This window comes from Cheilinus undulatus, linkage group 5 (genome assembly GCF_018320785.1).
Source record: "Cheilinus undulatus linkage group 5, ASM1832078v1, whole genome shotgun sequence".
Taxonomy (NCBI): Eukaryota; Metazoa; Chordata; class Actinopteri; order Labriformes; family Labridae; genus Cheilinus; species Cheilinus undulatus.
In genome coordinates this window covers 21,348,955-21,370,643 of record NC_054869.1, presented here as the reverse complement: position 1 = coordinate 21,370,643, position 21,689 = coordinate 21,348,955, and the positions used below count along the sequence as shown (strand labels likewise).

Here is a 21,689-nt window from a genome sequence, read left to right as displayed (position 1 = left end):
TAAATTAGACGACTGTATTCTATATTATGATGTGTTCAAATGTCACATAAAGATGGTAAAATTTAGTTTTTGATGAGAAACGTCAATAAATACAGTTGTGAATGTGTTCATATTTGAGTGTTATACAATAGATGTGACAGACTGAATCATAGCTTTTTTACTCGAGCACTACTCAGCTAAGACCACTTGTACTTGAAATATTTGCCCTTGTTTTGTTTTTCTACCAAACTACAAAAAGTATCAATAGTGGTATTGTTAAGGACTCAGATCAGCACTTTCAATGTGCTGTACATAGAAATAAAAAAAATAAAAATAAAACACTTTACAATAACAGCCTTCAAATATCTAAAAACCTAAATGTATCCTTAAACTATGAAAAAAATGTTGCGCTTAATCATCACACACTGTCTATTCTCTGTGGTTCTTTCAGGATAGGAGGCGCTGTGCCAATCGTTTTCTCCTTCTTTGCGGAGGTGCTGTCCAGGGAGAAAAGAGGAGAACATCTCAGCTGGTTGTGTATGTTCTGGATGATTGGAGAGATCTATGCATCTGCTATGGCGTGGGCCATCATACCACACTATGGTAAGTTTACTACACACCTTTCTGGACTTGAACAATATTTTAAGTTAACTTAAGTTAAGGCAACACAGATGAGAAGCTTGGCAGTGCGACTTTGCTTTAAACTCCTGACTATAGGTTAGGAAATTGTAAGGCTTTCCTGTAGCTGTGGGTTGAGGTGTGAGTTTTTTCCCGCCAGGAGAATCAATTACTTAAAAGCTCTGAGCTGCAGGCTGTGAGAGGCAGAGGTTAAGAGATTAATGCACACATAGAGACCATGGAGAAGATGTATGCTGAAAGGGTGAGGGTGGGGCACTGTGATTGATTACAATACTGCATTAGATATCGGCTGCACTTGTCATGAAAAGATGCAAAAAGAAAGAAGCGTTACTTCCTCTCCTCTTCTCCTGATCTCATTCTTCTCCTTTAACCTGCTGTCCCTTCTTTTTACTGCCTACCCTCTACTCCTGTTTTGTACTCTCCCTGTCTCTGTGTCTAACTCTGTCCTTCCTTTTATTACCTCTCCTCTCTCCAGTCTCTGTCTCTGCAGAGTGTTCTTCTTGATCAAGCATAATTAGGTTTTTCTCCTTGCTCTAATAGGACAAAGCTACAGCCAGAGGTGATTTATGGCCAGACCGTGCTTTAGCCTACCTGTGACGTCAGCGAGAGGCAGACATTGTGTGCGTGCGTGTGCTAGTGTTTGTGTGTTCCTGTAAGTGGCGGGGGGATTTTTTACTGGGCTGCAGCCACATACAGGTCTTCTTCAAAGGAAAATGAAGGCAATATCATCTGACATTGCAAGAGGTCATTTGGGTAGATGCACACAAACACATACACAGAATGCACATCTAAAAGCACACACAATGCTTAACATGGAGGCCTTCTCTGTGTTTTTCTTTTACATGCAACTCTGAGTGATGCACACACACATGCACAAATGCACAGTTCACATGTACACGCTCAGAAGCACACTAGTGAATCACTAAAGCCTCTGAAACCAGAACGAGCCTTCATGAGGAAACTCTGCTGTCAGATCTGCTGATATCGTATTGAAGGGGTGGTAGTTGCCTTACTTTGCTCTTATTCTGTCTGACACCCACTACAACTCTGTCTCCCTTTTCTCTGAGAGGAAACTATGTGTCTTGCATACATACTCCAGCGCTCACCAGTGGTTTTTATGTTTTCCCTAATGTACTGCAGTGCCTGCAACCAACAGTGCTGTGACGTTGAGTCAAAATGCCTCTTGCAGATACCTTTAGGTCTTTGAATGAGGACATGAAGGTATTAGAAGATACAATATGATACAAGTGCCCAAACCCTGTTGTTTAATACACCATTAGAACCCTCATTTATCCTCTCCATTCGCTGACTCCTAATGTCTCCCCAAAGCCCCCCTGCCAGACTCACAGCTGGGTCGCTGAGGGAGGTCCGTGTGGCACAGGCCCTCATAGCGTGAATTGAAAGAGCTGGAAGACTGTGCTCGCTGCAAAGCAAGCTCACTGGAAGAATAATCTGAGACGCTTCTCAGATCTACAGATTAAAGATAAAATACCTGCCTGTGAATTATCATCACTGTCAATGTCAATTACTCATAACTCCTCTACTTGGGCTTCTTGAAGGCTTTAAAAATGAAACATGTTTAGTATAACACTAAATTAACTTAAAGGTGGTTAGTATCATTGGGCAACATTACCCTTTCTTATTTATGCTGATGCACTAGTTTGCTTGCTACCATTGTTCTTTTTAAGGGTTAGTTGGTTGAACATTTTGGTTCACATGCATGTTCACTTTTTTCAAGACTTAGTGGATGGATACAGCTTTATCTGAATATTATGTTAGTATTGTCTCAAATTGTGCACTGCCATGGACAGTGACGGAGGTGTAATTGCCTCTGTTTTCTTCCTCTACTTCTTTTTTAACAGCAAGATATAAATAGACATTAGGGGACAAAAATTTGACTGCCATTTTCACTCACTATAAGGTTAATGTAACTTGTGTTTTATGTTTACATTACTGGCATTACTCACTTGTCTTTTTTTCGATGAAATCTTCTGCTGTTGCTAATAACACATTAGCTAGCGAGTGAATGCTAAAATTAGCTTGCGCGGTAGCTTGCTAACAGTGCTAAATCTGCTACATCACCAATATAGTCCTCATTGAGGGTGCGAAGTACCCTGATAAATAGACATTACAAAAATGAGCAACTGTTTTGACTCACTATGAGTGAGTCGTGTAACTTGTATTTTTAACAGCAAGTTGTAAATAGATGTCAGGGGACTATAATCAAAAATGTACTGTTATTTTCACTGACTATACTGTTTATGTGACTTGTATTTTATGTTGACATTACTGACTCAGAAAATGAGCGTATTTTGCCTTAAATGACTTTGTCTTGATTGAAATTGACTGCCATTGTAATAGCACGTTAGCCAGCTAGTGAATGCTAACACTAGCTAGCACGCTAATAGTAGCCTATAATATCTGGTATATAATATACGGTGTTTAATGAGAGTGCAAAGTGTCCATCTTTCCACACTAAATTCTTGAACTGAGTGTGAGTAGTAGGCTATACTGCACTTGATTGTTGCTATGTGAAATCACTATACTGCATTTGTGCACTCAAAGTGTTTCGTATTTGGTACAAAAGTGTGCGATTTTGGACACACTGCAGATCTAAACAGCTAGCCTTGCGATGGATACAAACAGCTAGCTGTTTAATGTTGCTAATCCTTAAATTCCACGGAAAACCCAAATTGCCTTCTAATATTTAAGTGTAAGACATTTAAAAACAAAGTAGCACCTTAAAGTATATAAAAAAAAATCCCAATCCAAACCAATGTTATTGTTTTTTGGAGGGGGGGGGGTGTACTTAATGAAGTTAGCTTCAAAAACGTTTCACAACTAGTTCTGAAATTTATTGACAGAAAAGTCATGACATATGATTTACAGCAAGTGTATGCAATGATAATGATAATCTATGCAACTTGAATGTTTGCCTCACTTCTGAAGCAAATATTCAGGTTGCATAAATAATGTTTGCACAGTAGTAGCAGCGTTGTCCTCGACTAAAGTAATTTCAGTGTTGGGTCTTAACCCGGAGCTTAGTTTCGGCCACTGAAGATATATTTTTCACTTAAAGTATCAGGAGTTCAGTCAAAGCACTACTGAATGAAACAGAGCTATTAATAAGCATTGTATTGATAGCTTGAAAAAGGCTCAGCTGACTATGCTATAGATAACACAGCCTTTTGTAACTCAGAGTTTATGGTAGTGCAAGGCAATAAATGGAGTTTCAGTTTCAATTATGCTTTTGACTTCTATAATTATGAAAACAAGATAAATGAGGATTAATGATTACTGTTCAGCATGCTGTCAGTGTTGCTCTCATTTTCCCGTAGCTTATGTCGTGCGTGGTTAATGTTTAAATGTGTTATAATTTGGCCACAATAGTACATCACCACTGCCTCAAAAGGGTTCAAAATTTTTGTGTAAAGGGTGTTTAAGTTCAATAAATGTATGTAAAGAGATTTGGTGAAATTATTTAGTAATGGTGCTTGATAGCCGTGATCTCAGTATCAAACAAACTAATCATGATTTTTGCAGAAGCAGCTCTTCTGCTTTTCATCTGTTTCTGACTTAAACAAGCATAATGGTTAATGTGTCCCATTTCAGGGTTAGCATCCTAAGAAATATCCAGAAATATCCAGTCAAAGTATAAGTATAAGCCTGGTTAGGCCTATCTAAATTAGACAGAGGCATCAAATTCAAGGCCTAAGGGCCAAATCTGGCCCGCAAGATGATCTCATATTTCGATTTTTACTGGCCCATCAGTAAGAGGTCTGCAGATTTCCTCAATCTGAAAAAGTAAGGAGTAAAAATATTTAGATAAGAAGTCAGGAATGTGGGAAAAGAAATTAATTGGGTTTTAATTTCATATTTTCAATTTTGCATCTCACAATTAGGACTCAGACTTAGGATTTTGACTTTTTATTTCATACTTTGAGCATTTCAACTCGTAATTTTTACTTCTCATATAATCTTTTGAGCTTTAAGATTCATAACTCTGATTTTTTAATTCAGATTTAGATTTTTTTAACCAATTATTTTGTATTTTATCTCATATTTTCAACTCCAAACTCTGACTTCATAATCCCGCAGTTTGACCTTTTAGACTCCCAATTTAAAATGTTGAATCATATTCTGACTTTTAATTTCATGATGACAAATTTATTTCATATTTGTACCTTTAAACTCATGATTTTGACTTTCTTTGTAATATATTTGCCTTTAAAAAACAATATTTTTCAATTTCAATTTTATTTTTTGACCTTTTTGAACTAATACATTTACTTTTCTCAGATTGTGTGCCTTAAGCTTATCTTTATAACTTTTAAATGTCAAAATCATTTATCATCAGTGCTAAGTTTTTTTTTTTTCATATTTTATTACTGGTTTAATGAGTTTGACAGTTTGGTTAAAAAGGTGACCCTGTTAGGTCCTAAGGTTAGACCTGAATCCAGAATCCAACCCCTGCTGTGATTGAGTTCGACACCCCTGGTCTAGTCTGAGGATGATTCCCTGTTTGTGTCATCAGCTGGTCCCACCCTTACTTTTCACATTTCTACCCCTTTTAACTATTTGTTTGTTAAAAGTAACTTCACGAGCTGCACAAAAAGAAGCGAATGTAATTATCATCATGCTACTTAACCTCTTATTTTATAGATAATTTGAAATTTCCCTTTTGTTTTCTTTAACATAACTATTGTTAGCTTTTGAGTAGAAATAAATGACTTATGCTTTTATAAAACTGTATTACTCAGCTGCCTGAGAGTCTGCCAGATTGTTTGAATTGACACACAAAGAATGTTGAATTTACTGGACCATGAAGGATCCATCTGATGGATCATTTGTTAGCCAGGGAAAGGAGTACATATTTTTAAGTTGCATTGGAAGGTGCCTTTGAAATAGGACAGCCATCAATGAGCCACTGTATTGCAAGTGGTCTTCAAATTCACTCTGTAGAGCATGAGTTCTCAAACCTTTCAGGCCGCGACTCCCAAAATAAAGGCGCCGAAGAGACCAGTGAACCTCAATGTACCTGATGGTGGTTTAAGCATGGTAAAATACAATGGTGCACATTCAAGAAAAGTTGTGTGCAGACTTACATTTTAAGGATATTTTAAACATTACTTTGCTTTTAGCATAAATCTTGCTCAGCATTTTTCCATATATTTTCATTAAAAGGGGTCAGATACACAGTTTGACATCATTTAAAAATATTTTTAGTGTTTTTTGTAAGGCATCTGGCAACCCTCCCTCAGTGTCTCATGACCTCCAAGGGGATCCCATACCCCACTTTGACAACAACTGCTCTAGAGGCTATCTATCTATCTATCTATCTATCTATCTATCTATCTATCTATCTATCTATCTATCTATCTATCTATCTATCTATCTATCTATCTATCTATCTATCTATCTATCTATCTTGTGTCTAGTCGTGGGAATAGTGTAGTGCTGCTGACTCAGTCATCCATACTCTTAGTCAATTATGTACATAATCCCTGTAATGAGATTTCCGATGGCCTGGGTGAAACAGTTACCCTGAGGGGCAGAAAGCCGCACTACATTTCTGCAGAAAAGGCAATCACTGCTGAACAACTCTTGCCTTTTGTCTCTGTTACTCTTTCTCTCTTTTCTTCTCTTTTTCACTCAGAGTGACTCCAGATACATACACTCTCTAACACACACAACCTGACAGACAGTCAGACAGTGATACAAAAAAAGGGACTACACCGCAGGTACAATTTTGTCTACCAAACTCATTATGCTGCTACCAACAGAAAACAGTAAGAGGGGAAAATCCATCCTGGACTAATTTGCTGATGTTGAACTCAGCACAAAAGCTGATCTCTAAACTGGCCAGTAAAAACATCTAACACATTGTGTTTTCAGTTCAAAATGATAGGAATAAAGACAAAGTTGTAACATGTTCCTGTATTGCCACTTGTTTTCTTGTGCAGACGTTGCTTCACCTCAAACTTCTCTGTTTTGCCTTCTCATTGTTTCCTACTTTCTGTTGTAACATTTTTCATTTATCCAGCCCTGTTTTGAATGCATTTACACCACTTATGACAGGCGCCCGCTCCCCCTTTAAAAATAGTTGTTTTTAGCAGTTGTTATGCATTGCTTTCAAAGCTGGATTTTAATGCTCTCAGATTAATTCCAAGCTGTGTTTTTCTGGCAAAACCATTAGTGTTAACCCCCTCCCCACCCCCTGACTCCCCTCCTACGCCTGTTGATGGATAATGGTGCTATTCCCTTTGGAGCAGCATCTCCATGAGGCACGATCTGTTGAGAAACGTGGGAGGTCACGACTGAAACAGCAACCCCTTTCTGTGCTTCCACCCAAAACTCTAAAAGATGAAGTGTATTATAGCACGACTACAAGTCTACATGTACAGACATTTCTACTCTTGGAAGAGCATCTTTGTTTGTTGTGGCATATACTTTAATTCTGATGTTGTATGCACAGTATCCCATTTTTTTGTAATCAAAGCAGATTATTTCTAACCAGATTTGATGTAATGTTTGGTGCCACCTTTAAGAATTTGACAGAGAGATTTCAAATCATCATTTTCATCATTTCTAAAATTAAACTCGAAAAAAGAGTCTTGCTGCAGAAGGAAGATGAACATTTATGATTGTGATTATGTTGCTTTTTATGTTTTGTAGATGTGTAAGTGGGAGTTTGGCATTATAGAATTATGTTCGCTGTGACAGTGATATCTGCACATGGTAATTTGTCTTATTAATTTCTCCCTGTTTATGCATTTTTGTCTCATGAGCATGTGTGTATTAGCACCTTTACAGGAATCTGTAAGTCTGCCTGGTGGGTGCGTGTTTGTGTATGTGTGTACGAATGTTAGAATGATTAATGAGTTTGGAAGAGTGCCTGTGGGCTGAGATCAGGTGCAACAAGATTTAACTTAGCAGAAAACACTCAATTCCTTTCCTACACATTCAATTAACCCATCCCTGTGCACTCCTCTCAGCTCCCTCTGCAGAGCCATTCATCTCTGAGCGTGCACATCACTCCTCCCTGGCTGCAGAGTTCTCTCATCTAAGTGCCGTCTTTTATTTGCAGCCTCTTTGTGTTCGCAGTATGTTTACACATAATATTACAAATCAGCCCCTCAGATCAAGTGGCCAAGTCTATCCTCTGATGAGGGTGTGCAGTAGCATTTACACTTCATTTAATGCATTTTGTCGTTTTTTCCTGAAAGCAGCATTTTGGGGCTTTTTGCACTGAGTAATCATTTGCTTTTATTGTGCCTCTGTGAGCTGGAGATTGGCTAAATAGCCACCTGCTGGCTTTGATTGGTGCACTGTGCTCTGGAGTACAGTTCATCAATTACTCATTGCTAATTGTGGTTTGGCCTGAGAACCAATCACCTTAGTGATAAACTGTAGTGGTGCTGCTTGAAGAAAAACAGATACTCTCAAGAATACTTGAATTTTTGACACATAGACTAAGGGAAAATATACATATATTTAATTTGATAAAAAGAATGAATGTACAGAGTAATGTTAATTAAATAAAACTATATAACAGTAAAATAAGAGACTGCATACATACAGTTACATCTCAAAAAATTTAAATATTATGAAAAAGTTCAACATTTTTTGTCATTCATTTCAGAAAGGGAAACCCATATATTATATAGACTCATTACACATAGAGTGAAATATTTCAAGCCTTTATTTCTTGAAATGTTGATGATTATGGCTTACAGATAAGAAAACCCCAAAATTCAGTGTCTCAGAAAATTAGAATATTACATAAGATCAATTTTAAAAAAAGATATTTTAAACAGATGTCAGGCTCTTGAAAAGTATGTTCATTTCTATGGACTAAGTACTTGGTTGGGCCTCCTTTTGCATGAATTACTGCATCAATGCGGCGCGACATGGAGGCAATCAACCTGTGGCACTGCTCAGGTGTAATGGAAGCCCAGGTTGCTTTGATAGCGGCCTTCAGGTCGTCTGCATTGTTGGGTCTGGTGTCTCTCATCTTCCTCTTGACAATACCCCATAGATTCTCTATGGGGTTCAGGTCGGGCCAGTTTGCTGGCCAGTCAATCACAGTAACACCATGGTAATTGAACCAGCTTTTGGTACCTTTGGCGATATGGGCTGGTGCCAAGTCCTGCTGGAAAATGAAATCAGCATCTCCATAAAGCTTGTCAGCAGAAGGAAGCATGAAGTGCTCTAAAATTGCGACATTTGTAGCCCATGTCTAGGATTTGTCTGTGCGTAGTGGCTCTTGATGCTCTGACTCCAGCCTCAGTCCACTCCTTGGGAAGCCCCCCCAATTCTTGAATGGATTTTGCTTGACAGTCCTCTCAAGGCTGCAATTACCCCTTATGCTGGTGCACCTTTTCCTACCACACTTTTTCCTTCCACTCAACTTTCTATAAATCTGCTTGGATACAGCACTCTGTGAACAACCAGCTTCTTTAGCAATTTGTGGCGCCCCTTGTTGTGGAGGGTGTCAGTGACTGTCTTTTGGACATCTGTCAAGTCTGCAGTCTTCCCCTTGGTTGTATAGCCTACTTACCCAGACTGAGAGGCCATCTAAAGGCTCAGGAAACCTTTGCAGGTGTTTTGAGTTAATTAGCTGATTAGGGTGTGACACCATGACTTTCTAATATTGAACTTTTTCACAATATTAAAATTTTCTGACACACTGAATGAACATTTCAAGAAATAAAGCCCTGAAATATTTCACTCTGTGTAATGAGTCTATATAATATATGAGTTTCACTCTCTGAAATGAGTGACTAAAATATTGAACTTTTTTAATGATATTCTAAATTTTTTAGATGTACCTGTATTCACTCCTTTAAAGTGACTGGCCTAATTTAACAGAGGTCTAGCCAATTGGTGCTAGAAGTCTCGCAGTTAGTGAAATGTGGATCACCTGAGTGCAGTGAATGTGTCTTAAGTGATTGTAGTAAGAAGACACCTGTCTGGAAGGTCCAGTCACTGGTTAATTGGTATTCCTGGCTACCATTGCACCATGATGACAAAAGAACACTTGAAGCAAGTCAGAGAAAAGGTTGTTGAAGTCAGGGAATGGATACAAAAAAATTCAAGGCACTGAACGTCCCCAGAGTTCAGTCCATCAAGTAATGAAAGGAATATGGCACATGTGTAAATCTGCCGAGATCAGGCCATCCTCACAAACTGAGTGACCGTGCAAAGAGGAGACTTGTGAGAGAGGCCAACAAGACATCTATGACTACTCAGATGAAGTTAGCTACAAGCTCCAGCGTTTGTGATGGGAGAGTGGCAAAGAGAAAGCCACTGTTGAAGAAAAATTCATTAAATCTCGATTACAGTTTGCCTAATGGCATGTGAGAGGCTCCACGGCCAAGTGGAAGAAAGTTCTTTGGTGCTCTTTGACCATCAGACAAGATGCTTTGTTTGACGAACACTGAACACTGCACATCACCACTATGAAGCACAGTGGTGGCAGCATCATCCTGTGGGATGCCTTTTAACATTTGGCCCTGGAAGGCTTGAAGAGGTAGAGGGTAAAATGAATGCAGCAAAATATAGGAAAATCTGGGAGGAAGGCAGGTTGTGACTGTCACTTGTTGAAGGAGCACTTGTAAATACAGTGGGCTAACTCTCTACTTGCTGCTAATTGCTTGCTTAACTTAACTTCCCTGTTTCTCATGAACCTATCCAAATCAGATGTGACTATTACTGCTTTTTGTTTCAACTGTTTGCAGGTTGGAGTTTCAGTATGGGTTCAGCTTACCAGTTTCACAGCTGGAGGGTGTTTGTGGTTGTCTGTGCCCTGCCATGTGTGTGTGCCGTGGTGGCACTTACCTTCATGCCTGAGAGCCCCAGGTTCTACCTTGAGGTATTTTACTTTGGCAAACTCAAACAGCTCAATAAATACTTTGAAACTGTTATTATATCTCTGCTGAAACCAAAAAATGCAACCTCACACCGCTGTCATTGTCCCCAACTGAATGCACTTCAATTTTATCAAATTGGCAAATTGAGAGTACTTGAACATCAGCCAACAGATGGTTAATTAGACAAAACAGACCATGAGTCATCTAAAATCTTGGAAAGGCTTATAATTTCTGTTGAATAGTAACCTTCAATTTTCATGAAAGTTTGTGATGGTTCAGAATGATTTCCATTAAAAGTAAGATGACTCACAGTGGTCATGCCTTCCATCATTTAAGCCCATCTTTAGATACTGTATCAAAGGGTTGTATTTATGTAGCCTCAATATCATTGTAGATGATTGCTGGTGCTTTTTTGCTGGTGCTGATCCTGTTAATTTAACTTGTCTTTCTCTCTTACTTTCCCTCCTGTCAGGTGGGAAAGCATGATGAAGCCTGGATGATCCTCAAACAGATCCATGACACTAACATGAGAGCACGTGGGCAGCCGGAGAAAGTCTTTACCGTGAGTGTATTTTTCTGCTGCATGCTGTCTTAGCTGGGTTTCCTGATGCTTAAGGAAGCAAAGAGGCTTATGTTCTGCCACCACTGGGTCAGGTTTTAATGCTTTAACCAGTCAGGATCATATCTAAATTATGACGGTTCTGAAAGCTGTTTTGTGTCCTTCAGGCTTATTTTCTGTGTGAGGCTCACTTCGGAGAGACATTTTGGTCAACATGTATCTCTTGGTTTTGTGATTCTCCATTCTCCATTCATCTTCTTTTAAATTCTGACTGTATTATCATGTGCAGTGATTAAATGTTATAAGGATAAGAATACACTTTAGATCCATGGTATTGCTTGTATGATCACATGGACTGCAAAAGTGTTATATGCAATTTGAATATCAGGTAGACTACACATATTGCATTAACAGTCTTTTCATGTACCCATGGTTCATTTCCCAGGTTAACAGGATCAAGACCCCAAAACAGTTGGATGAACTGGTGGAAATGGAGTCAGAGTCTGGCAACCCAGTTTCAAAGGCTTTTTTTAGGATAAAGACTGAAGTACATGGGGTAATAATTGTTTGTTTTTGCAGCATAAGCTGTTTTTTTTCAGCTGTTGTTGGTTTTTGTATTATGACTGGACCAGCCTACTCTTTTGATAATATAATGTCTGATAAGTCTCTCCTCCTCTTTAGATCTATCTGAATCTCATGAAGTGCTTCAACTATCCAATGAGAGAAAACATGATGCGACTTGCCATAGTATGGTTAACTCTCTCATTTGGGTAAGCTTTTGTCCAATGTTGTTCGTGAACTAGAAAATCCATCCATCCATGGATCAATCCATCCAATTGGCTATTCTTCCATTCATCCATCCATTTGGCCATCCATCCATTTCACCATCCATCGGGCCAGCCAACCTCCATCCATCCAGCCTTCCATCCAGCCATCCATCCATCATCCAGCTGGCCATCCATCCACCCATCCATCTATTCAGCAAGCCAGCAAGCCTTCCACTCATTCGGCCATCCATCCATCCATCCATCCATCCATGCATCCAGCCAGCCGGCCATCCATCTGTCTGTCCAACTGCCCATCGGTTTGTCCATCCATCCATCCATCCATCCATCCATCCATCCATCCATCCATCCATCCATCCATCCACCAAGCCAGCCAGCCCTGCACTGAACACTGACTCATCGGCAGGGGTCTCCTCTTGCTATAAATTACCTGCAAAAACATTGGACGCAGAAAAAGCCTTTGATAGGGTGGAATGGCCCTATCTTTTTGAGGTTATAGACCGATTCGGATTTGGGAATACTTTTTGTAATTGGGTCAGATTGTTACATTTTAACCGTATGGCTGAGGTGTTAACAAACAAAGTTGTATGAGAGCCTTTTAATATTACACGAGGTTGCCCACAAGGATCACCTTTGTCACCTCTTCTATTTATTTTAGCTATAGAACCACTAGCACTAGCAGTGAGAGGCAACTAGCAAATTAGCGGAATTAAAATTGGTAACAGAGATCACAGGATAGCTCTATTTGTGGATGACGTAATCTTGTTTTTAAAACAATTAATCATCTCTATTCCTGCACTTCTAGAATTAATAGAAAGATTTGGTAAAATTTCTGGTTATAAAGTAAATACAACTAAATCCTTACTTATGTTGCTTAATGAAGATGAGAGACAAGGTCCTGGACATCACATGTTTACTTTTAAAATGTCAAACAGCTTTACTTATTTGGGAATTACAATATCTCCTCAAATGGAAAAAATAGTATCAACAAATTATGAAGATCTAATGGACTCTCGAGTTAAATCTATAGACAGGTGGATGCCTCTGCCAATATCCCTTATCAGGCGAATTAGTGTATTGAAAATGAATGTATTACTTACATTTTTATATCTTTTCCAAAATATCCCTTTGGCGCCACCTAAAGGAATGTTTGAAAAATTTACAACACTTGCCACAAAGTTTATGGAATAAGAAATGTCCTAGGATTCGTCTGTTTTTGCTATATCTCCCATTTGATGTTGGAGGGTTGAAGTGTCCGAACCTTTACATACTACCAGGCAGTACAGTAGAGAATGATGATGTTTTATTTTTTAAAGAAAACTTTCCAGCTTGGATGGATATAGAAGCATGTTCCACTCAGATACCATTACACTTGTATATGTATTCAGCAAAGTTGAAACAACTAAGAGCAGATACTACTCATCCTATTGTGTTCAATATGATAAATGTATGGTATGAGGTTAGGAAATACATGGGTATTTGTTATTCTTTGTCTCAAATCAGTCCAATTTGGGGGAACAGTTCATTCAAGCCAGGCGGGCAAGATGGTGGATTCCAAACATGGGCAAGAAAAGGACTGAGTAAAATTGTCTGACCTTTTTAAATAAAATGTTTTAATGACATTTGAGGACATATCTGTAACATATGATATCCCAAGGAAACATTTCTTTAAATACAATTGAGAAGTTTCATATATGCAAAACTAATCATTAACAATTCCAGCTCTTTCTGCCCTAGAAGAATTCATGATCAAGGACTGCAAAACCAAGGGTTTGATCTCATTAATATACAGCTGGCTTATGTTTGGTTCAAATGAATCCTTAGTACCCAAACTTGAGACATGGAAGCTAAACTTGAATGTGAACATTACAAATAATGAATGGAACAAGATCTGTGAGAAGGCTCAAACAAAAGCTGCCAATACCAATTGAAAAATTCTTCAATACAATTGGCTAATGCAGACTTACATTACCCCTGTTGAATTACATAAATATAACAATAATATACCTGATACATATTTCAAATGCAGAGGTTTTCAAGGAACATTTATACATTGCATTTGGGAATGTGTGGAAATCCAAACATTTTGGAGGGAAGTCATAGATAAAATAAAGATAATTTTATCTGTAAATATTCCATTAGAACCTAAAATGATATTGTTGCATCTATATCCATCAAATCTCAAGTTAAAGGAAAAAGAATGTAGGTTTGTAGACTTTTCTATACTTCAGGCAAAACAAATGATTGCTGTCAAATGGAAGAAAATTGTTGCACCCTCTTTAGGTGCTTGGATTAAAAGTATGGTAAATTGTGTGCCAATGAAGAGAATAAAAAAGGCTAGAGATCTATAAGGAAATATGGAAACCATTAGAGGAATTTATGAAAAATGGGGACATAGGAGAGCTTCGGCAGGAGGGAGACTGAGAGTAGGATAGCTGGAGAATCAAAGTGAAATTTCCCAGAGAGATTGGAGCAGGATTTAAACCTTTAAGTCAGGGTTTATACATGGCAGATATGTATGTGTGTGTGTATATGTACAGATATTTTTATTTCTTTGCTTTGGTATTTGAAAGAGAGTAATGTTACGTTGAAAGACGGTGGGTGGGGTGGTTGTTGAATGTATTCTTTTGTTATTATGTTTGTTAATGTAAAAAGGAAAATAATTTACAATATAATGTCTGTACATTTATTGTGGATTATGCTACAAAATTCAATAAAAACATAAAAAAAAATTACATGCAAACCTCCAAAAGTAGGAGCCTTGCAGGTATCATAACCAGATGCCCAAACCATCTTAACTGGCTCCATCTGTTGCAAAGGATTATTAGCTAGCCTTGGCTAAAACAGAGTCTAGCCATCATGTAGAGCAGTGGTTCTCTTAGTCTTAAGATTAAATGCCTTTTAGTTTTGTCACATTTTAGTCATTTCTACCCTTCATAGTGTAAGTGTAGTTTTAGTCAATGAAAACTCAAAAACATTTTAGTCTTTACTTTTAGTCTAAGCATTTATTCTCTTGTACAAATCTGGTACTTAATCATGGCAATGTGGCAAATGGTGGGAAAAAATCTATGAAGTATTGTAGTCCTTTGTGGATATGCATCCATACGTTATTTTTTACTATGGGTACATTTAAATATTTATCTATTTCACCTCATTTATCTATTTTTCTTTCAATAAAGATTTGATTTTTTCTACTTTTATGAGGAAATTTCTTTAGATCTCAGGAATTTGCCAGACATTTTCAGGTTATCTTGGTGAATTGGGGTGTGAAATGTGTGAGTTTTGACTTATCTCTTTTTGTGTCATGTATTTTGTTCCATCTAAGATCCAAACTGCAACATTATTAGTTAAATAAACATGCATGGCTGAAAATCTTTGGAAATGTGGGTTGCGATTTGTCATTGAAGAAAGTGGTGGGTCCTAAAGCTGGACCAGTTGAGAACCAGTGATGTAGAAGAAACTTGTTTCTGATGTTTGGAATCATGATCTGTCGCAAACAGTACTTCATGACCATAGATAAGGCTTGGGACATCAATAAACTAGTTAATCATCAGCTGAACCCTCATGACTGTCCATATCAAAGTCTGCATTATAGCTGATGCTACAAAAACACACCCTTAGATCTCATGATCTATTCTACCCTCACTTGTGAAAACGCTTACCCTACTTCAGATAGAAACTTACTCCACACCAACTCTAGCATTTCCAGGAAGTAAACAATAACCTAGGACTAAAGGTTGCTGATTCTGACAACCACACTCTCCTGCCCCTGGCTACCCCTTGAGATTCTGTCTGTGTAAACCACAAACAAAATCTGAGGCAAGGGCCAACCCTGGCAAGGATCAACACATCCCTCGTTTTGATTGTACAGGTACCACATAGCTCATAGGAGGGGCCCAGTTACCACTTATTTCTGCATAACTTCTCACAATACTCTCCTGGGGAGAAAATACCAAAACTAGGAACCATCACTCCAGTTTGCCATTCTGCAGGCACTGTCCACAACACGTAACATTTAAGACGCTTGTAAGCCAAGACTATCTAACAATGCCCAAAGCCTTCAGCATCTCAGGACAAATCTACATCTGGCACCCTTAGCTTTTTCACCATCTGATCCTCTGCCAAAGAAATAGTTAAGGCTTCCCCAGGATCTTAAAATAACTCTGTATCAGTGGACTGGTTGGTTGGGTTCAGGAGTTCCTCAAAGTGTCCCATTGTCTAATGAGAGTCCTGGCCTGGGCACAAATCAGACAAGTCTAATTCCTCTGGTCACATAATAGCATTGGGCAGTCAGGCTTGGGGCCAAATTGCATTTCTGTCATCTTGATCTCAAAGTTGCAAGGTCTCAAAATCAATCACAGTCTGTAGATCAATAGAGGTCCATTTGTGTCCCAGTGGGAGCAAAGATAGGAGTGAAAACAGCAAGCGATAAAAGAGTAGCAGTCTGAAGGCACTCTTTAAAACTATGAACACAACAACAGATACCACAAGTCCCCTCTAAGTCTCTATCGAGTCATACTACAGATTGAAGGGTGTAAAGGTCTATGTTTCTCATATCATTAGCATTCCTTGGCTAATCAATTGACTCTCAATATACGATTTCCCTCTTATTGCAGGTATTACGGTCTTTCAGTATGGTTCCCTGATGTCATCAAACACCTTCAGGCAGATGAGTATGCTTCCAAGGTGAAAATTCATGCCAATGAACGCACTGAAGACTTCACCTTCAACTTCACCCTGGAGAACCAGATACACAAAAATGGCCTCTTCCTCAATGACCGGTAAGACTTATCAACTTAGCAGCAGGATAACTTGATGCAGAGTTTCAACAAATCAAACACTGGCCTTTTTTCATAAAGAAAACCCTGAAGATTCAGGATGAAATGGCTAGGTGTTTCTACAATGACAAGGAATATAGAAACATATTAACCATGTTTTCTTAGATTCATCAATATGAAGCTGAAGTCCGTCACCTTTATAGATTCCACCTTTCGTAACTGCTACTTCGATGATGTGACATCAGTGGGCTCCTTCTTCCGTAACTGCACTTTCGTTGATGCATTCTTCTTCAATACAGGTGAGATCTTGAGATTAAAGGTACTCAAATGCCTATGTTGTCTTGGTACAATTTGTTGCCCTTTAGGCTCATTTATGATCTGTGTTCGAAACATATACGAATACGGATGGAGCTTTCTGGCCGTTGCCACAGGTGTATAAAATCAAGCACCAAGCCAAGTCCTAACCCAGTTTACATTTGCAAACATTTGTGACACAAGATGGGTTGTTCTGAAGAGCTCAGACTTCAAGCATGATACTGTGATAGGATACCACCTTTGCATTAAGGAAGTTTGTGAAATTTCACCCCTGCTGGATATTCCACCGTCAACTATAAGTGATATTATTAGAAAGTTGAAGCATTTAGGAACAACAGCAACTCAGTCACAAAGCGCAAGACCACACAAAATCACAGAGTGGGGTCAACAACTGCTAAGGTGCATGGTGCGTAGAGGCTGCCAACTGATTCAAGAGTTCTGAACTTCCACTGACGTAAATGTAATCACAAAAACTATGTGGTGGGAGCTTCATGAAATGATTTTCCCTGGCCAAGCAGCTGCATACAAGCCTCACATCATCAGGTCCAATGCCTTTGGACTAGTGTAAAGCACTTAGGCACTGGACTGTGGAGCTGTGGAAACGTGTTCTGTGGAGGGACAAATCACACTTCTCTGTTTGGCAATGAGACGGGTGAGTCTGGGTTTGGCGATGGCAGGAGAGTGTTACCAGCCTGACTCCATTTGGCCAACTGTGGAGTTTGGTGAAGGAGGGATAATGGTATGGGGCTGTTTTTCAGGGTTTGGGCGAGGCTCCTTATCTCCAGTGAAAGGAAGTCTTAGCCATTTGGGACAATGCTATGTTTCCAACTTTGTGGCAACCGGTTGGAGAAGGCGCTTTTCTATTCCAATTCTGTGCCACAGTGTACAAAGCAAGGATGATTGCGAGTCAGCCCACCCCCCGTCCATCCAACATCAGTTCCTTACCTCATAAGTGTCCTACAGAATGAATGGGCACAAATTCCCACAGAAACATTCCAAAATCTTTAGGAAAGCCTTCCAAGAAAAGTGGAGACTGCAACTGGGGGGATTAACTCCATATTAAAGTATGTGTATTTGAGTACAATGCCATTACATTCCTGATGGTCAGCTGAATACTAAATTTGTCTAAAAAGACAGACAAAACATAACCAAATGAAATTCTGAATGTTTATTGTGGCTTAAATGGTCACAGAATCTTGTTTTAAGATGTGTATCAGTACTTGTCTGCCACTGTGTCTCACGGACATTTGCTGATGACAGAGAGAGGGAGGGCTTTGGGAGCTGTGGAAACAAGAGGGGAGGGTGAATTTGAGGGATATCCAAAGACAACTTTTAGGATCTGAATATCTTCTCTAGAAGTCAAATAGTAAACCTTTAACTGCAATGGTTAACATTTTTAAACAGCTTTATGGAAAGAAAGCAACAACACATTCTATTGTGATTGGTTCTGAGTTGATCCACCCTTATTGTATTTTCCTCTTTCTTTATTCTTTGCGCAGACATCGATGAATCCAAGTTGATAGATGGCACAGAAGTGGTCAATAGCACGTTCACACACAACAAGACAGGATGCCAGATGACCTTTGATGACGACTACAGTGCTTATTGGGTTTATTTCATCAACTTCCTGGGGACACTGGCAGTTCTGCCCGGCAACATTGTGTCTGCCCTCCTCATGGACAAAATTGGACGTCTGTCAATGTTAGGTAAGAAAGGAGGGGTTCGTGTTTGTGTGTGCACTTGAGTAATTGGTTTTCACATAGGATCTTAAAATGATTCATGTAATAGATGTGGACTTCCATCATTTGCTGGAACAACAAGCCATTTTGATCAGGGTCTATAATTCAGTAGAGCATTAGTCAAATTAAGTCACCTGCGCTCTCTCCTCTGACTCTCTTATGCTCTGTTTGTATTTTATGTCCATCAGGGGGTTCAATGGTCCTTTCAGGCATCAGCTGTTTCTTTTTGTGGTTTGGCACCAGCGAGTCCATGATGATTTTTATGTTGTGCCTTTACAATGGCCTGAGCATTTCTGCCTGGAATTCCCTGGATGTGGTGACGACTGAGTCATTCCCTACAGTCAGGAGGTGAGAGCTGTAACTACTGACTAGCATGAACTCATGTATGCTATAAGATCATAACAAGGTCTGTCAAGATTAATCAAATGAATTACGATTAACTACGACTCACAATTAGTGCATTGGCTTTTTTAAAATTGTGATCATTGCATGCTTTATTGTCCCTTTAAGTACACTTTGGTTAAGCCACTACAGCATCTCTCTGCAGCCACAGTGATGTAAAATAAGTCCACCACTGCTTCTTAATGTCTCATTTTACTTTAAAACAAAAACCACAGACAGCTCAGTGGACAAGTCAAAATTCATCTGCACCTTGTGTTATCAAACATTTACCTTTCTACTATGCCCTTGCTTCCTTTTCAATCCATAACAAGTTCCTTTTTTCTGTGCTAAAGTTCATGTGCAAATGCAAAATCTACCTATAAAAGCAGATCTGTATCCCAACAGAAAGTCAGTTAACCTTGATTTAAGACAGTGGAGGAATCAAAGATGACAGAAATGGTTTTGAAAGCAATATAATGGAATTTTAAAATTCCATAAAAGGGTACAATAAATCACAATTAGCTACAGAAATCCTGATATTAATTGCATAAAAAATTGTAATCTTTTGACAGCCTTATTTAAACATTAATCTCTCTCTCCACATCATGCTTCCTCTTCGATATTTCCCTCTGCAGAGGAACAGGCTTTGGGTTCTGCAATGCTCTGTGTAAGCTGGCTGCAGTCTTGGGGAACTTGATCTTCGGCTCTCTTGTTGGAATCACAAAGGCCATCCCGATCCTCATGGCCTCGTCTGTGCTCGTCGGGGGAGGCCTGGTTGGACTTCGGTTGCCTGACACCAGGGCCAATGTTCTCATGTAACGCAAGCCTTGGGTTGATCAGCTGAAATAAAGTCTGGGTAAATGATCTCAAAAGGATGCCCAGGGAGCATTGGGTGAGAAGTGCAAATGGCTTGGTTCACAGATTTTTTTCCATCAATATTTGATTGATCTGAACTACTTTTCGCCAGATAAGGATATTCATATTAGCTCATTAAAACCCCCCTGGATGAAGCTAACTGCACCTTTCAGGAGGCCAGAAGCTGCATAGTTATCTTTAAAAATATAAAAGCATCTGATTTGTCAGGTGGTGTGTTACTAAACCTTTGTGTTGAACATGAAACCAAACATGAGGTATACACTAAGTTACAGTCAGTTTTATTCAATTCAGACCCCAAATTTACATGGACAGGTTTAAAAAAAAGAGGTTCAAGTTTTTGTTAAATACTCGGTTATAGAAAAGAAAGTTATGTTTGTAAAGTCTGTGAAGTAGCCTAAATTACCTGAAATAGTTTATATTTAACTTTAGGTCTCACACAGGGCAAAAGCTATCACCTTGTATTTTTTAGACCCATCAGTACAGCCAAGAACATCCGGATCTGGACTTTCTCGCTCTTTCTGATATTCTTGACTGTCCATGCTCTGCTACCATCGTAATTTCTACAGCCACGGGCCATCACTGCCTTAATTTAAATATGGGCTATTTTACCGTGACAAAAGATGATACCAGCTGACTTACTGTAACTCACTAACAGGTACAACAGAGCCCTTCTACCTCACGCTCCCATTGATAACAGCCATTAAACGTGCTCATCAAAATTGGTTGGTATGACTGAGTAAGCTGGTTAACACCCAGACTTTCTCAAGCCTTTTTACCTTTATTATACAAAACATGAAGCCAACATTTCAAATATCTTCATTAGATTTATTGTAGATCATTAATAAGCTGGTGAGAGTTATCTGAGAGTTTAAACAGGTTGGTTGGGTTCAGTGACTGGAGGATCCATCCAGCTGCAGCCTGTGTGGAGTCACTGCACGGTTAGATCTCAAGTCTTTTAATATTGATATGGTCTTATTAAGACAAGCCAGATGGGGAGAAATGGGAAAAACAAGCTGTAATGAGCACAGTCAACCTGCTGTGTGAGAAGGTTGGGAATAGATGATCAGACAGAGTGGTCACACTAGGCAGCTGTATGACAGCTGGCTTGTCCACAGGATCAGCATGCACAGGGCGTTGACTAGACACTGTACGTGACTAAACATACACAAATGCATATAAATGCACATTGACATAATTTGTGTCCAAATAAATCTCATACAAGAGACTGGTTGCACCACAATGAAAAAAAAGAACTTTATATTTTCAATTCTAATGCTCAGTCATCAGATTTTCTTTATATTGTATTGTTTATACAAGAAAACCAAGCCATTTGCATTACCTACCCAACCAGGAATCAATAAGGCCATATCAAAAAACTGAATTTAATTGTACCAATAATTCTATGGTATGTTGTATATGCAGCTGCTATTTATCATTTCCCTCTGTGTTATAGTTGAAGTCAGACTGCTGAAATATTGTTTAAATCCAAATGTTCTGACTCCAGATCCTCCATCATGTGTTGTGTTATTGTACCTAGCTCTCTGAGGGGATCTCCTCCTCATTTACCTTTGTGTTGGATCTTGCTTGTGGCAGTGACGTTGACAGAGACATGTCTTGCTGCTTCCTTTTAAAAATACTGAATGGCCTTTTTTAAACGTGCCTCTCCTTAACTGGAGCAGTCTGCTCAGAGTCATGTAGTATCTAAAAGTTATACAGACAGAAACTGAACTGGAGGGAGAAGAAAACAAACCTGATAATCATGGCTT

General features: G+C 38.9%; 1 protein-coding gene across 1 annotated transcript in view; it reads left to right on the top strand.

Annotated features, from left to right (window-relative positions):
- sv2ca (synaptic vesicle glycoprotein 2Ca) overlaps positions 1 to 19,866 on the top strand; it is a 51,421-nt gene extending 31,555 nt beyond the window's left edge. Inside the window, exons 5-14 of the mRNA XM_041788059.1 lie at positions 431 to 582; positions 10,359 to 10,492; positions 10,963 to 11,052; positions 11,495 to 11,605; positions 11,731 to 11,819; positions 16,451 to 16,615; positions 16,778 to 16,911; positions 18,427 to 18,633; positions 18,855 to 19,014; positions 19,683 to 19,866. Of these exons, the coding sequence (XP_041643993.1) occupies positions 431 to 582; positions 10,359 to 10,492; positions 10,963 to 11,052; positions 11,495 to 11,605; positions 11,731 to 11,819; positions 16,451 to 16,615; positions 16,778 to 16,911; positions 18,427 to 18,633; positions 18,855 to 19,014; positions 19,683 to 19,866 (1,426 nt within the window). The remainder of the gene's footprint in view (positions 1 to 430; positions 583 to 10,358; positions 10,493 to 10,962; positions 11,053 to 11,494; positions 11,606 to 11,730; positions 11,820 to 16,450; positions 16,616 to 16,777; positions 16,912 to 18,426; positions 18,634 to 18,854; positions 19,015 to 19,682) is intronic.
- Positions 19,867 to 21,689: the final 1,823 nt, after the last annotated feature.